This window comes from Coregonus clupeaformis, chromosome 12 (assembly GCF_020615455.1).
Source record: "Coregonus clupeaformis isolate EN_2021a chromosome 12, ASM2061545v1, whole genome shotgun sequence".
Lineage (NCBI taxonomy): Eukaryota > Metazoa > Chordata > Actinopteri > Salmoniformes > Salmonidae > Coregonus > Coregonus clupeaformis.
Window position 1 is genome coordinate 12,351,860 of NC_059203.1, and position 17,572 is coordinate 12,369,431.

Below are 17,572 nucleotides of genomic sequence, written 5' to 3' on the forward strand. Positions count from 1 at the left end.
TAAAATAAGGTGGCACCTAAAGACCAGGAATGACCTAACTTCATGCATGAAAATACATAATTTCACATCATTCAGAATGATACCAATAGGCCTACACTATTATGTATACCTAAAAAAAAATCTGATTAAACTCTCCATGTGATTGAGGCATTAGCCTCAAATTTAGGCTACAACAATGCCATAAACAGTTGAATATGACCAGTGAATATTAGTAGCCTACATCTACATATTAAAAGGAACAATGGACATATAATTCAAAGGGTGATGGGGATTTATTTGAAGCATCCCACATGGAGCTCTCCCAATTGTGCTGCACAACAGACATAACATTATTCCATGAATCTGCATAAAAAAGCATTCCACTGCAGTATGTATCACAATGAGATCAGTCCCTGGAATACTTGGCATAGCTTTGTAATGGCACTATAAAGTACCCAGGACCTGTCCTGAATATTTTGACATGACAAAATAACAATTATTCTTCAGACTTCTTTCAATAGGAATAGTAACACTTCATTTGTAGTCCCCTACAGATGGTTTAGAAATGTTCAACTAATGAGTTGCAAATTTGCCAGTGACCAGCTTGAATATTTAGTTTGTCTAGAATAAGATGTTTCTTTCTATTTCCCTTCAGTGAATGAGCACCACTGCCTATGCCTGCCTGCTCATTGGCTCTGGTTGTCTGATCTCATTAAGATTCATAACCATGGAATAAGTTGTGATGAGAAAGTTGAGTATAAAAAAAGAGACAGCAGGCTCTTTGGGCCTATATATCCAGACATGTGTTGTGTGTCAGGCAGTGGAGGCTGCTGAGGTTAGCCTCATAATAATGGCTGGAATGGAGCTAATAGAATGGCTTTAAACACATGGAAACCATGTGTTTGAGACCATTCCACTAATTCCAGTCCAGCCATTACCATGAGCCCATCCTCCCCAATTAAGGTCCCACCAACCTCCTGTGCTGTCAGGCAGTGCTCTTTCCCATGTCTACACTTACAGCACTAACTTCTAACAGTTTGAAGGATGGGAGTGTGCCAAAGGCCCAGTAATGATGTCTCCTCCCATCTGACTTTGATGTGACAGGATTGTGACACTATGAACACGCCACAGTGTGAGTGATGAGGTAGAGATGCTGGCACACACTCAAATGTCCTGACAGGCAGTAAAAACCTTGGCTTTGTACTTTGACACCTCAGTGTAGGACAGTGCTCCCAGTTCCCACTGGGAAGGTACCCATTTTAACGCTTGTCAAATTGGTTAACCCTATCAGTCCCGAGACCCCAGCAAAAATCGACTTAATTTATTTGACTTTCATTTATCTGCATGTTCAGCCCTAATACAGTGGGGAGAACAAGTATTTGATACACTGCCGATTTTGCAGGTTTTCCTACTTACAAAGCATGTAGAGGTCTGTAATTTTTTTAATTTTAATTTTTTACAAAAATCCAGAAAATCACATTGTATGATTTTTAAGTAATTGATTTGCATTTTATTGCATGCCATAAGTATTTGATACATCAGAAAAGCAGAACTTAATATTTGGTACAGAAACCTTTGTTTGCAATTACAGAGATCATACGTTTCCTGTAGGTCTTGACCAGGTTTGCACACACTGCAGCAGGGATTTTGGCCCACTCCTCCATACAGACCTTCTCCAGATCCTTCAGGTTTCAGGGCTGCCGCTGGGCAATACGGACTTTCAGCTCCCTCCAAAGATTTTCTATTGGGTTCAGGTCTGGAGACTGGCTAGACCACTCCAGGACCTTGAGATGCTTCTTACGGAGCCACTCCTTAGTTGCTCTGGCTGTGTGTTTCGGGTCGTTGTCATGCTGGAAGACCCAGCCACGACCCATCTTCAATGCTCTTACTGAGGGAAGGAGGTTGTTGGCCAAGATCTCGCGATACATGGCCCCATCCATCCTCCCCTCAATACGGTGCAGTCATCCTGTCCCCTTTGCAGAAAAGCATCCCCAAAGAATGATGTTTCCACCTCCATGCTTCACGGTTGGGATGGTGTTCTTGGGGTTGTACTCATCCTTTTTCTTCCTCCAAACACGGCGAGTGGAGTTTAGACCAAAAAGCTCTATTTTTGTCTCATCAGACCACATGATCATCTCCCATTCCTCCTCTGGATCATCCAGATGGTCATTGGCAAACTTCAGATGGCCCTGGACATGCGCTGGCTTGAGCAGGGGGACCTTGCGTGCGCTGCAGGATTTTAATCCATGATGGCGTAGTGTGTTACTAATGGTTTTCTTTGAGACTGTGGTCCCAGCACTCTTCAGGTCATTGACCAGGTCCTGCCGTGTAGTTCTGGGCTGATCCCTCACCTTCCTCATGATCATTGATGCCCCACGAGGTGAGATCTTGTATGAAGCCCCAGACCGAGGGTGATTGACCGTCATCTTGAACTTCTTCCATTATCTAATAATTGCACCAACAGTTGTTGCCTTCTCACCAAACTGCTTAACTGCTTGTCTAATGTCATGTAGTCCATCCCAGCCTTGTGCAGGTCTACAATTTTATCCCTGATGTCCTTACACAGCTCTCTGGTCTTGGCCATTGTGGAGAGGTTGGAGTCTGTTTGATTGAGTGTGTGGACAGGTGTCTTTTATACAGGTAACGAGTTCAAACAGGTGCAGTTAATACAGGTAATGAGTGGAGAACAGGAGGGATTCTTAAAGAATCAAATCAAATTTTATTGGCCACATGCGCCGAATACAACAGGTGCAGACATTACAGTGAAATGCTTACTTACAGCCCCTAACCAACAGTGCATTTATTTTAAACAAAAAAGTTAAAATAAAACAACAACAAAAAAAAGTGTTGAGAAAAAAAGAGCAGAAGTAAAATAAAATAACAGTAGGGAGGCTATATATACAGGGGGGTACCGGTGCAGAGTCAATGTGCGGGGGCACCGGCTAGTTGAGGTAGCTGAAGTAATATGTACATGTGGGTAGAGTTAAAGTGACTATGCATAAATAATTAACAGAGTAGCAGCAGCGTAAAAGGATGGGGTGGGGGGGCAGTGCAAATAGTCCGGGTAGCCATGATTAGCTGTTCAGGAGTCTTATGGCTTAGGGGTAGAAGCTGTTGAGAAGTCTTTTGGACCTAGACTTGGCACTCCGGTACCGCTTGCCATGCGGTAGCAGAGAGAACAGTCTATGACTAGGGTGGCTGGAGTCTTTGACAATTTTGAGGGCCTTCCTCTGACACCGCCTGGTATAGAGGTCCTGGATGGCAGGAAGCTTGGCCCCAGTGATGTACTGGGCCATACGCACTACCCTCTGTAGTGCCTTGCGGTCGGAGGCCAAGCAGTTGCCATACCAGGCGGTGATGCAACCAGTCAGGATGCTCTCGATGGTGCAGCTGTAGAATTTTTTGAGGATCTGAGGACCCATGCCAAATCTTTTCAGTCTCCTGAGGGGGAATAGGCTTTGTTGTGCCCTCTTCACGACTGTCTTGGTGTGTTTGGAAAAACGAACAGGTCTGTGAGAGCCGGAATTCTTACTGGTTGGTAGGTGATCAAATACTTATGTCATGCAATAAAATGCAAATTAATTACTTAAAAATCCTACCATGTGATTATCTGGATTTTTGTTTTAGATTCCGTCTCTCACAGTTGAAGTGTACCTATGATAAAAATGACAGACCTCTACATGCTTTGTAAGTAGGAAAACCTGCAAAATCGGCAGTGTATCAAATACTTGTTCTCCCCACTGTATTTAGCCTCACAATGAAGTGGTTGTCCATTTTCTTTTCAGGACAACCAGTGCTACAAGTAGAACACAAAACAATTTGACATAAATTAGTTGCATTCATGAGTTTTGACAAATGTCAAAAAAATTATGTCCGCCAAAGCAAAACCTGGTAAAAATGAATTAATATGAATGCTGTAAGTACAGAAATTGTTTGCTCACTGGGAAATGAATATTCAACTAGTCAGTGACAACTGTATGGAGTTTGTGACAGCAACTATGTGACCTTATTACAGTATTATAGACACCATGTCCTGGGATTTCCTATGATCTTCTATGTAGAAGATCCCCTTACCTTCTAATGACTCGTTTTAGAGCAAAACATGTTACAAGTGTATGTTTGTTAGAGTCCCAACCTTTCATAGATAACTTGTATAGCTTATAGGAGTTTGTAGCTCAAACCATTTGGACTCTACAGACATTTTTGTAAAAAGACCCGGCCACCTTCGGGATGCGCCCTAGTGTCACAAACACCGCCCTAGCTCAGCCCCCGTTAATCACACAGATGAATGGTTGGTATCGATGGCTGCAGAAGAAATAGAGGATTCCAATGGTACATGAAGTCTGTAGCTCAAACATACAATGTTTAGAATGGGTTAGAAACTGGAGAAACACCATCAACTTAAAAATGAGTCAGTCTCAATAGCGACAGGGTATGGATACAAGCAAGCCACATTCAGAAACAAAAATATGACAAACACAAAAGGCTAATATAATTTCTGAAATAATTTAATTAGCATTTTATAAATTGAATAAAGGTCACTCTATTATTACCAATACAGGCAAATTCGAAGACTAATCATTTCTATTAGCATTTAACAGAAAAATATTAAAATACAAAATACATTTTATGAAAATACAGTATATTCCCCTCAAATTGTTTTCAAAACAATAAAGACGGCATGAAATTGAGATTTAACTGAGCAATTACATGCAGTTGAAGCAATTAGCTCTTCATAATTTTTTGCAAATGCTCAGTAGAATATTCCACAATTGGAAAATAACAGTAAGTGTGCAGTTGCTGAGGTAAACATGATTAGATGGCAAAGTGGGGTTTAAGTAAAAAGGTAACAGCACCCTCATGCTCAACCTGGTCTCAGAGCATTTTGTAATATTCTTTACATAAATCCGAACACTCCATTTAGTATATGTTATGTTTTGTATGGTATGTATTAATTTGTGGATGTCCATCACCCATTTTGTATGATATGTTAAGATTTACAATTCATCTTATATGTTACGAATTTGCAAAACGTACAATATGTTATGAATTTTCAAAACATATAATAATATGATGATATGTTACAAATTCTAGCTAGGTGGCTAACATTAGCTAGTGTTAACTTTAGAAGTTAGGTTAAAGGTTTAGCTAAAAGGGTTAAGGTTAGCTAACATGCTAAGTAGTTGCAAAGTAGCTAAAAAGTAGTTGAAAAGTTGCAGATTAGCTCAAATGCTAAAGTTGTCCATGAGATTCAAACTCGCAACCTTTGGGTTGCTAGACATTTGCGTTATATGCCCGGCCAACCAACTTTCATTTCTGACTGAAGTAACCATACCAAACATAATAATTTGAATGGCAGATTTACATTGTTACGTGTAGTCTATGAGACCAGGCTGTCATGCTCAGTCTAAATGTATTTTTCTTCCACCTCCCAGAGGACCTGACGACTCCTAGCTGTCCCAGTACACCTGGTAGGTAGGTAGGTGTTCTCTCTCTCTCTCTCTCTCTCTCTCTCTCTCTCTCTCTCTCTCTCTCTCTCTCTCTCTCTCTCTCTCTCTCTCTCTCTCTCTCTCTCTCTCTCTCTCTCTCTCTCTCTCTCTCTCTCTCTCTCTCTCTCTCTCTCTCTCTCTCTCTCTCTCTCTCTCTCTCTCTCTCTCTCTCTCTCTCTCTCTCTCTCTCTCTCTCTCTCTCTCTCTCTCTCTCTCTCTCTCTCTCTCTCTCTCTCTCTCTCTCTCTCTCTCTCTCTCTCTCTCTCTCTCTCTCTCTCTCTCTCTCTCTCTCTCTCTCTCTCTCTCTCTCTCTCTCTCTCTCTCTCTCTCTCTCTCTCTCCCTCTCTCTCTCTCTCTCTCTCTCTCTCTCTCTCTCTTCTCTCTCTCTCTCTCTCTCTTTCTTCTCTCTTCTCTCTCTCCTCTCTCCTCTCTCTCTCTCTCTCTCTCTCTCAGCAAGAAGAGGACTGACCACCCCTCAGAGCCTGTTTCTTCCTAGGCTCCTGCCTTTCTAGGGAGTTGTTCCTAGCTACTGTGCTTTACATCTGCATTGCTTGCTCTTTGGGGTTTTAGGCTGGATTTCTGTATAAGCACTGCTGATGTAAAAACAGCTTTATAAATAAATTTGATCATAGCCACATCTTTTAAGACCAGCCATAGCTCAAGTGTAACAAGTCAAGTACATCACCTTTCCTATCAGAGACAGTCAGGAGGCTGAGTACCAGTGTGACAATACAGCAAATAAAACATAACACAGCTAGGAACTGAGTATAGGTTAAGGACTGTTAGTAAGGACATTTTTAGCACCAAAAACGGTAGATAACCATTCTTCCCTCTTTTTGCCATCACGAATGCTTACAATTATAAACATTGCATTTTGATACTTGAACTTTAGCTGTCATGAAATATTCATGGTCGAAACTCAGGCTTACTGTTTTTGTCAAAGGATGTTAAGATGATAGACGGTCAGTTAATTCTTATAATACATAGTCAGTTTTGTATTTAAAAAAACTAATATTCCTCTCAAAAAGTCTATGATGCTTAACAACTCTTTGAATACTTTCCTCAGGATAGGACAGGTGGAGACAACTTAACAGTGAGTAGCCTACACCTCAGGACCAGTCAGTACTGAGATCGTCAAACAGAGGCTCAGAAGCACATAGCAGCCATTTGATTACAAACAGATGATTGATTATTACATGTCTGTGGAATCAATGGTAGACCACACAGTTTTACTATGTCTGTGGATCCATGGGACGTTTTCATAGTGCCATTCTTCTGTACAGCTTGACTGGGTCAGCTGCAGCTCCTGCTGATCTCATGTTGCGCCCCCTTTCAATTTAGAACAGCTAATAATTACATTCGTACTCGTGTATAGATTCAGTGCATACTTATAAGGGCAAAAAGGGACAAAAGTTTGACGAGTAAGGAGAGGATTTTTCTCTTCATTTCATTGTCCGTCTGGCGAGCGGGAGCGGAGAAAAAGCCTACAGATTCCTCTACATAACTAGGATTGGATGAAGGAGGCCTAGGTAGGTGAGGAGGGGTACAGTACTGTCTTTTTAACCCATATAGGGGTACTTCCATTCTCGGAGCGGGACATGGGTGGCCTTGACCACCTGTGGGGACGTCCATCGCAGTACGTAGTGAGGACCACCAGGTTTGTCATTAGTACCTTTGTAGACAAAAGTTCATGTTTTAGGTATTATTGTTTGATTCATATCAATAAAGATTATGTACCCATTTGACAGAAGTGTCCATGTCAGACATAAAGAGCAAACCAGGAGTAATGAGAAGTCCTGATTTATAGAACTGTTGGCAGTCATATGCATAACAATGAGCTGTGGATTGGTGTGTGGGCCATCTTACCTGAAGCTCTGGCGCCACCAAATGGTTGCTGGGCGACAATAGAGCCAGTGGATTTATCGTTCACGTAGTAATTTCCTGCAGCATTCCGCAAGGCCTTGGCTGCCTCATCCACAACATTCCTAGAACAAAAACATTACTAACGGGTTAGGAGTTTTTTTTGTTGGACTAATGTCACTCTTTCAGTGCAAAGCAACATCTATTATCAATGAGCTGATCAAAGTAGGCTTTGGATTCATAATATTTGTACGTATGTAAAACTGTATTACGTTCTTTCTTTCTTTTCACATCAATACTGACACTCCATAGCAAACCAGCTGAAGGAATCTAACTTACTTATCGAGAGCAAAGACAGCTCCTGTCAGGGCATATGGTGATGTGTTGTCTATCAGGTGCAGAACTTCCAGGTAGTCGTTCTCAGGGTAAACATAGACAGACAGAACTGGCCCAAAGATTTCCTACAGGAGTTCATCCAGAACAGAGTTATAACAGAGTTGTTATAAAGTTCCATATTAACTGAGCTGATCTCAATTAAGGAGGACTGACCCCCCATTTGTGAAGCAGAGTGCACTGTAAACCCCAATGTGCTGTCATTACTAAAAACCTTTGAGGAAACCTGTTGCACTTAATATATGAGTACAGTTACTTATAGTGATTTTGTAGTCATTTCTCAAACCGATAGTCACTGTGAACCTGTAGGGGGTCCAGAATTTAGCTGTATCAGCTTGAACACGCCTCCTATATAATTTCCCAGTGTGCTTTGCTTTTTCGAGTGAATTGTAAAGTTACCACCCATGACAGAGACATGGTTATTGAATTCGTTCATTTTCTGTCCTGTGGCCTACACCAAGTGAGTTCCTAGGTGAATATTATCATCATAATTCACTCCTTATGACAATACATTACATATCTCATAAGGCTTTATTTTGAGGCCTAGCTTTACCCTTACTCAGTGGCCTGAAACTCATGGTTTACAGGCCACATCAGGCCTGAAAGTGTGGTGCAAAATTCCAGTAACTTTCCCCAAATTCCCAGATTTAAAAAAGATCCTGGTTGAAGGATATCCAGGAATCTTCCAACCCGGATTTCTGGAAAACCTGGGAAATTTACCAGAATTTTGAAACCCTAACTGCAAGTCACATTATGTTGCCATCCAAAGTTATGTGTCATTCCTATTGGAATCCAGCCAGAGTTAGGATATCCAACAGTTGAAATGTTTATTCACCTGCATCCTGCATTCATAGTGACTGCCAGGGTTAGGAACAGTTTAGGAGACTACCTAAACCATTTAAACCGGAACAACCATTTCAGTAACGGGTGCAAAAAATCGAACTAAATGATTGGATCAGTTTAGTTATTTATCTTTGTGTAGCATAAGATTAAATCAATCAATCACTCAATGTACATGCAAAAAAACAGATTATTATTTGTATTTGTTTTATCAACCTGCAGTAGAGCATGCTGGGAAAAAAGTTAATTTGTTATCATTCACTTAAAAAATTGAGTTGATGTAATAACTCATTTAGTTTTGAGTCAGTACCACAAACATTTGAACTAATAATGACTTTTCATTGACTGAGTTCAACTTACTAGAACTTTTTGAGTTAAAAATGCCTTGGGGTTCACAGTCTGTGAAGCATGGCTTTAGTTAAACAAACATGGTGTCCATTCCATACATCACTTTATACATGTTTATATGGGTAATCTAAGCACTTGGCCCTGAGCCTGATCGCAGGCATCTCAGTTAAAACGGATAAAATAATCCTGCTTATTTTCTCCATAAAACAACCATATCTAACAGGCTAGAATAAAGTCAGTCAGTTTCAGCAATTCAGACCCAACTGACTATGTCCCATGTGATTATGACATGTATGCATGTCTGGTATAACTCTTGCAGGTTGGTTTAAAGTGAGAACACACATGGTTCGCAGATCTATATTCTAAGATCTTTAAACTGGAATCACAGTATGAAGTTCCATAGGCTAACAGTGGTGAGTAAAGAGGTGATCTACAATAACTACATAACTACTTATCAAGAATATTGAGTCTTACCTCCGCCATGATGGCTTCCTGTGGGTCTGTGCTCTCAATGATGGTGGGCTCCACAAAGTAACCCTTCTTGTCATCACAGTGGCCCCCAGCAATTATGTTTAACTTAGGGGAAGACTTGGCATGGTCCAACCACTTCTTAATGCGAGCAAAGGACTGAGACAAAAATAAATAATATATAAAAATAGTCATCAAATGTAAAATAATCTTGAAAATAAAATAACTATTGATCAGAAGTAATATAGCTGGTTCTGATCAAGCATCCAGTGTGGCAAATCTCACAGTACTGTACCTTGTCATCAATCACAGCAGAGAAGAATGTACTCCAGTCCTCCACGGGCTGGACAGGGGAATCATGGAGAGAGTTACAACAACCTGACATCAAATTAACACTTACAGTATAAACTTCAACGCTTTCAAATATCTCCTATTGGAGCACAAGTCAACTGGCTGTAAGTATTCCTACCAAAATAACCCTAGTGCCAAAGTGACTGATGAATCCATCAGTCCTAGAAGCTAAGGTCAGTTGTCCACTCACGTCTCCCACTTTGAGCTGCTTGTGGATGTCCAGGAGCCCCTGTTTGATCTGGGGCCACAGAGAGTCAGGTACATACATCCTGGAGCAGGCCGAGCACTTCTGCCCTCCATACTCAAACGCTGAGCGGATGGTACCTGTCACGACACTCTGCACATCTGCTGACTTGTGCACAAAGTGGAAGTTCTTCCCACCGCATTCTGAAAGGTATGGCAGAGGAGGACGTCGGTGAGGCAGTTTTCAAAGAGTGATATACACTCTTTATTTGGACAGTGAAGCTAAAATGAGTAAATGTGGCTCTATTCTCCAGCATTTTGGATTTCAGATCAAATGTTTTGAATGAGGCAACAGTACTGAATGTCACCTTTTATTTGAAGGTATTTTCAAACATACAGTATCTGTCCTACCATTTAAAAATGAAAGCGCTTTATGTTTCTAGTCCCCCCATTTGAATACGTAATTTGTTTCATAAATACTTATAATGTATTAAAGTACTCAAAAGTTTAGTATTTGGTCCATATTTTTTAGCACACAATGACTACATCAAGCTTGTGACTCCATAAACTTGTTGGATGCATTTGCAGTTTGTTTTGGTTGTTTTTCGAATTATGTTTTGCCCAATACAACTGAATGGTGAATAATGTAGTGTGTCATTTTGGAGTAACTTTTATAATAAAAAATTATGGATAATCATGAATGAATAGTGAATAATGATGAGTGAGAAAATTACAGAGGAACAAAGATCACCCCCCCTCTCATCATTACCAATAACAGGGGAGGTTAGCATTTTTGGGGGGGTATGATCTTAGTTCCTCTGTAACTTTCTCAATCACGATTCATTCATGATTATCCATGGTAGAATCCACATTAATGTAGAAGTGTTCAGAAACATATTATATTCTTATTTACAATAAAAGTGACTCCAAAATGACACAATACATTTTTCACCATTTAGTTCCTATTGGCAAAACATAATCTGAAACACAACCAAAACAAACTGCAAATGCATCCAACAAGTTTCTAGAGTCACAAGCTTGATGTAGTCATTGCGTGCTAGGAATATGGGACCAAACTTTTGACTACTTTAATACACTATAAGTGAATTTGTCCAAATACTTATGGAATAAAATAACTTATTCAAATGGGGGGACAAGATACATAAAGTGTAGAAACGGTAAAACAGATATCATTTAGAAACGGTAAAACAGATATGTATAAAAATACCCTCAAATAAAAAAGGTGACATTCTGTGCTGTCGCCTAATGAAACATTTGATCTCAAATCCAAAATGCTGGAGTATAGAGCCAAATGTACAAATTTGAGCTTCACTGTCTAAATAAATATGGAGTGGAGTATAGATATACGATGAGTATGGTCAATATTCTCTTGTTTAATATTCAATACGTTTAATAACTTGACAGTGTGGTGGTGTACAATATATATTTTTATCTCTATGGTGTACAGGCTGTTGGTCCAACCCACCTCCTGCCACCCGAGGAAAGTTCTTGTAGATATCCAGGTTCTGGGCCACCTGTTTCCACAGGCGCTTGAAGGTCCTGAAACAGAAATGGGTTGTTAAGAGACTCCAGGGTTGTTAACTTCCATTGAAGTTATTAAAAACAATGTGGTACAGATTTGGTATTATGTACCAAAAGTGGCAATCAGTTTTAGGTATGCTTAAACATATAGAGATAAACACATACGGGACACTGCCAGTGAAATTGATGCCAGCAAGGTGTTCAGATGAGGTGACGGTGTCTCCAAACACTGGTCCATCGGCTGGCACAAACTGGATGATGTTGGGGGGCAACCCTGACTCCCGGAGGACATTGTAGACGGCGTAGCTAGCTGACATGGCTGTGTCACTAGGCTTCCACAGAACTACATTACCCTGACAATCACAGACGGGGCAAACAAAGAAAGTCCAGTTCAGACTATAACCAACAACACACATCAGGATCTAAATGTGAAATAAATTAGAACTATAAGGACATTTGGATATTGTTGTTAGTAGGGGAACACTTACCATGAGAGCAGGAGTACCTGCCAGGTTTCCACCAATTGCAGTGAAGTTAAACGGGGCAACAGCAGCTACAAAACCCTATAGTTAAAGGGGAAATAAAAGTGTTGACAAAAACAATTCCTAACATATACCCAAGTATACAGGCTTTTATCTGTGACTATTACCAAGTTTAGATGATGCTAGGACCAGGGAGTGCTCACCTCCAGCCCACGGTAGAGCATGGTGTTGGTGCTACCATCACTGTCCAGGGGCTGGTGGCTCTCCAGTTCAACAGCGTGCTTCGCATTGAACCGGAAGAAGTCTATTAGCTCTGCAGCTGCATCAATCTCTGCCTGCACCACTGTTTTGCCCTAGAAAACAAAGCAGGAAAAATTGGCTCGATCAATTGGCTCATTCATCCACCCTCCTCTCCCCTGTAACTATTCCCCAGGTCGTTGTTGTAAATGAGATTGTTCCCCCAGTCAAATAATAACTAAAAAAAATGAAATAGAGAGCTTATGGGATGAATATCACATGAAATAGAGAACTGAGAGGAGATCCACTTGATATTCAGCCATACAATCATAGGATTATTAAAACAACATCTAGACTAAATATAGTACTTCACTGTACCTGGCCTATCATGGTCTTGGCCAGAATCTCAGCTCTCTTAGGTCCACTGATGATGTCAGCAGCCTTAAAGAGGACCTGGGCTCGGTCCTGGATGGGTTTCAGGTCCCATTCCCTCCGCGCCGCCACAGAGGCCAAGATAGCCTTGTTGAGCAGGTCCTGTATCAATCATACAGAGGCAACACCATCCAGTCAGGTTATGTAAATCTTGGTGAATGTCTGATACATTAAAAACAAAAGAATTGTACTCTTAGTTTACCTTGTCAGCATAGCAAAACTTGGCCAGTTTGTGTGAGTGGTTGAAGGGCTTTCAAAAAGAAAATAAAGAATTATATTAATTAATAGGAAATATTACTTTCAAGAAATAACATTTAAAGACAGTGTGGTATTGGTCGGTCAAAATTTACATTTGACTCATTTAGCATTACATTTACATTTTAGTCATTTAGCAGACGCTCTTATCCAGAGCAACTTACAGTTAGTGAGTGCATTCATTATTTTTTTAATATATTTTTTTCATACTGGCCCCCCGTGGGAATCGAACCCACAACCCTGGCGTTGCAAACGCGGTCAGGGCTTTGTGATGGCCACTCTAATACCTTGACTTTGTTGTCCCCTTAAGCCATTTTGCCACAACTTTGGAAGTATGCTTGGGGTCATTGTCCATTTCGAAGACCCATTTGCAACCAAGCTTTAACTTCCTGACTGATGTCTTGAGATGTTGCTTCAATATATCCACATAATTTTCCTGCCTCATGATGCCATCTATTTTGTGAAGTGCACCAGTCCCTCCTGCAGCAAAGCACCCCCACAGCATGATGCTGCCACCCCTGTGCTTCACAGTTGGGATGGTGTTCTTCGTTTTGCAAGCCCTCCCCCCTTTTTCCTCCAAACATAATGATGGTCATTATGGCCAAACAGTTATATTTCTGTTTCATCAGACCAGAGGACATTTCTCCAAAAAGTACGATCTTTGTCCCCATGTGCAGTCGGAAACCGTAGTCTGGCTTTCTTATGGCGGTTTTGGAGCAGTGGCTTCTTCCTTGCTGAGCGGCCTCTCAGGTTATGTCGATATAGGACTCATTTTACTGTGGATATAGATACTTTTGTACCTGTTACCTCCAGCATCTTCACAAGGTCCTTTGCTGTTGTTCTGGGATTGATTTGCACTTTTCGCACCAAAGTATGTTCATCTCTAGGAGACAGAACGCGTCTCCTTCCTGAGCGGTATGACTGCTGCGTGGTCTCATGGTGTTTATACTTGCGTACTATTATTTGTACAGATGATCGTGGTACCTTCAGGCGTTTGGAAATTGCTCCCAAAGATGAACCAGACTTGTGGAGGTCTACACATTTTTTTCTGAGGTCTTGGCTGATTTATTTTGATTTCCCCATGATGTCAAGCAAAGAGGCACTGAGTTTGAAGGTAGGCCTTGAAATACATCCACAGGTACACCTCTAATTGACTCAAATGATGTCAATTAGCCTATCAGAAGCTTCTAAAGCCATGACATCATTTTCTGGAATTTTCCAAGCTGTTTAAAGGCACAGTCAACTTAGTGTATGTAAACTTCTGACCCACTGGAATTGTGATACAGTGAATTATAAGTGAAATATTCTGTCTGTAAACAATTATTGGAAAAATTACTTGTGTCATGCACAAAGTAGATGTCCTAACCGACTTGCCAAAACTATAGTTTGTTAACAAGAAATGTGTGGAGTGGTTGAAAAACTGGTATTAATGACTCCAACCTAAGTGTATGTAAACTTCTGACTTCAACTGTAGCATGTTGGTTTATGATGGATGTTATTAGAAACCGGCTGATAACACAATGTTATTACAGTCATTTACAGTTGAACTTGACAGGCCTTGAAAGTTTCCATTTGGATTAGGCCATATGCTGTGTATCTGAGCAGCAGTGTGAGGGTAAAAGTGAGAGCTTCAGTCTCCAGGCTCCCATATTTGCAGGCAGCATGGAGCAATAGTTTGCTCAGATTAGGGACATGCTGTTGACTCCACTCACCGATAGCTGGTATCTGATGTCTTTGGTCCACACACGTTCGTCTCCAACCACACAGGGAATCTCCTCAGTCTTCCCATTCAGGTCATCCAGGGCCTATCACACACACAACATTATTGAGTCTCATCTTTTATAGAGATTACCTTGTTGTAGGTCAAGAAGGGCATATGGAATGGTGCATGTGGTGGTTATGTTTGCTTGAGAGTGTGTGCTGTGTATGATTGTGTGTGTGTGTGTATGTACCTTCTGCAGATTGGCCCTCTCTGCACTGCCCTCATTGAATCCCAGGATGGGCTCATTCTTCACCTCAACAGCTGCACAGGGGAAGGTCCTGAACCTGCACACAGAGACACACATGTTAGGATAGACCAATGCACACTAAGTGAAGACAGACAGACATGCAGCAGCAGATATCCCCCACATACATTATATCCCAAAATCTGAGACGGTCTCATCCTCATGGTGCAAAGTGAAGCATTTGTTCATCAATGCGTTACAGCCTTACACCTGAGGTTGCCTACCAGCCATTCATTCACTTCACCCTCCATAACATTTTCTGCAGGTATTTAAGCCTGCTCTTTTACAGCTTTGTTTTGAATAATATGAAACTTAACAACGTGGTTATGGAAGAGAATGAATGCCATTCAGTCCAAATGCTGTTGATCTGAATAAGACTTTACTGGCCATGTAGATTGTGGTCATGGTGCGATATTCAACTCTGTCTTTTGATGCGTATACAGGTGCATCTCAGATTGGTTCTGTCCTGCCTCTTCACTGCTAGATTTGGGCAAGCTGCAGTCTTCTGTCAGCTGGAATAAGTAACTTATCTCACATTAGTTATTCTTTTATGACTAGTTTTTATAGCATAAAGACTTAGATAAAGCGAGTCATGCATAAAAGATGAGACCATTTTGCATAAGTAAAAACTCTAAAAAGCAAGACACACCTAACATCAGCAAGCAATTGCAATAAGCAATTCATGCTTATTTGATATTTCACTATTTTCTGTGTGTCAGCTGTCTGTGTCTAATTTCTTTGTGGAAAAGTTATAACACTGCTAAACTTCTGGTGATTGTGCATGCTCTGCCTCAAAAATGATTATCTACTCTAGTTTAAATAGTCAGTGAAGGCCAGATTGTCTAACTGGGCAGACAGGGGCTCGTATTCTAATATTCAAAAAAGACCCTCAACTCCCCGGACACATGGAATCGATTAAATATGATTAGCCAACTGCCTTCCCACATTTACACAGATGCTTCTCTGTCAATGGGTGACCTGGTGTACAACACAGCCTTCATAGTGTTTATTGATCTTCCTCACCCCACAGAAAAGACAATAGACCTCTAAAGAGATTCAAGGTTTCGCTATAAATGTTTTACCAATGGTAACTGCATAAATAAACATTCATGCAGCTGGCTTGCCCATATGGGTGTCTTCAGTCCATTTGATTTCTTGCATAACACCAGTTGCCAGTGCCACTTCAGGTTTTTAGTCCAAGTCATGCCCAGTCATAAAGATAGATAGAGAACTCATTATGGATATAACCGTTTTAGCATGAACATTGGCATGGAGGGCTTCCACCATTTTTAAGTAGTCAACTGGGTGGGGATTCCTATGGGTGTGGAGCAATCAGCCAATGAAGAAGATGAAAATTGACTACTTTAAAAAAGGATATAGTATGAAAAATGTATGCACTCACTAACTGTATAAGAATCTGGATAAGAACGTCTGCTAAATGACTAAAATGTAAATGTAATATAGCCTCAATAGCGCTGCCCATGCTGTACATAATTATTTTTATTTTTTTTAAGTGGTTGTCCCACTGGCTATCATAAATTGAATGCACCAATTTGTAAGTCGCTCTGGATAAGAGCGTCTGCTAAATTATGTAAATGTCACATACGCTATAATAGAACAGATAAAAAGATGAGTGCTCTTTCTATCTCTATGTGCCCAGGGTGAATCATTCACTTGCTGATTGTTAAGTGAATAGTATTTCTATGAACTGTTAACTTTACGCATGCGGCTTGGAATCATGGTAATCATAAGACTAAATCATAAATTACTTATTTAAACTTATTTAGCTTGCCCTTCACATTGAAAGGGTCTGGTGGCTGGCAGGGAAAGGTGGCTGGCAGGGAAAATCATGACTTAACACATTTAGCATTGCAGCAGCTTATTATTGTTGTTGTTCTACTTGCACAGTTCTAACTACAGTGTGGCAAAAAAAAAGTTAGGTAGAGCAACAATCATAAATACACTATCAGCTTCCAAAATAATGCAAATTGCATTAGCTTGGTTACGAAAAGTCAAAGCTAAGGTGAGTTGGTCTCGTGTATGTTCATGTAAAATTACGTACCCCCTCCAAGACTGACAGAATGCAGATCTCACACGCAGCATTTTTCAATGGAAAATATGTAGAGAAAAAAGGACAATCTAATAAAAACACACCCTTATAAGACCACTACAGGTAGCCGACACAATGTATCAGAACTGATAAGAAACTTGGAAGCTATTTGATATCTTGAGAACGTAGCCTACTGGTTACATGTATGGCGAGTTCAGAGGATTCGGCCCGTACCAATATTCGATAGGGAGGCCACATTCATTACATTACCATAATTGCGTCTAAATTATCACAGTAATTCACAGTATTGTATCTAAACAGAAATTACATCATTTCATCTTAATATTTACACTGTGAAACTATTTTAAAATCCTACTTGTTAATATTTCAAAGAAAGAAGAATTGCTAAACACACCTCTCATTGCCTTACTGGAGGCAAAGAGGGCGAGTCTGAGAGTGGCCATTCAGCGCTAAGAAGGCATCTCCAGCCAATCACAGTATAGGGCTGTCATTTCTGAATAGAGAAATTCTATTTTTGACAGAGCAAATGTGTAGCGATCATCGTTTCTCTTTGAAGTAATGCCCCGCTTATCTTTTGCACAATTACTGATTTTCCCACGTAACCTAGTTGACTTTCATTGTGACGAATGTAACTGT

At 40.6% G+C, this 17,572-nt stretch overlaps 1 protein-coding gene across 1 annotated transcript; it reads right to left on the reverse strand.

Annotated features, from left to right (window-relative positions):
• Positions 1–6,062: 6,062 nt before the first annotated feature.
• LOC121577711 (delta-1-pyrroline-5-carboxylate dehydrogenase, mitochondrial) lies at positions 6,063–17,141 on the reverse strand. The gene is made up of 15 exons (XM_041891529.2): positions 16,928–17,141; positions 14,812–14,905; positions 14,572–14,664; positions 12,807–12,854; positions 12,551–12,706; positions 12,139–12,288; positions 11,942–12,016; positions 11,619–11,806; positions 11,398–11,471; positions 9,919–10,115; positions 9,673–9,720; positions 9,384–9,536; positions 7,668–7,789; positions 7,335–7,453; positions 6,063–7,140 (listed from the first exon to the last, which is right to left on the reverse strand). The coding sequence occupies exons 1-15, from the start codon at positions 16,966–16,968 to the stop codon at positions 7,028–7,030; spliced, it is 1,671 nt and encodes a 556-aa protein (XP_041747463.1). The 5' UTR covers positions 16,969–17,141; the 3' UTR covers positions 6,063–7,027.
• Between the last annotated feature and the right edge of the window lie 431 nt (positions 17,142–17,572).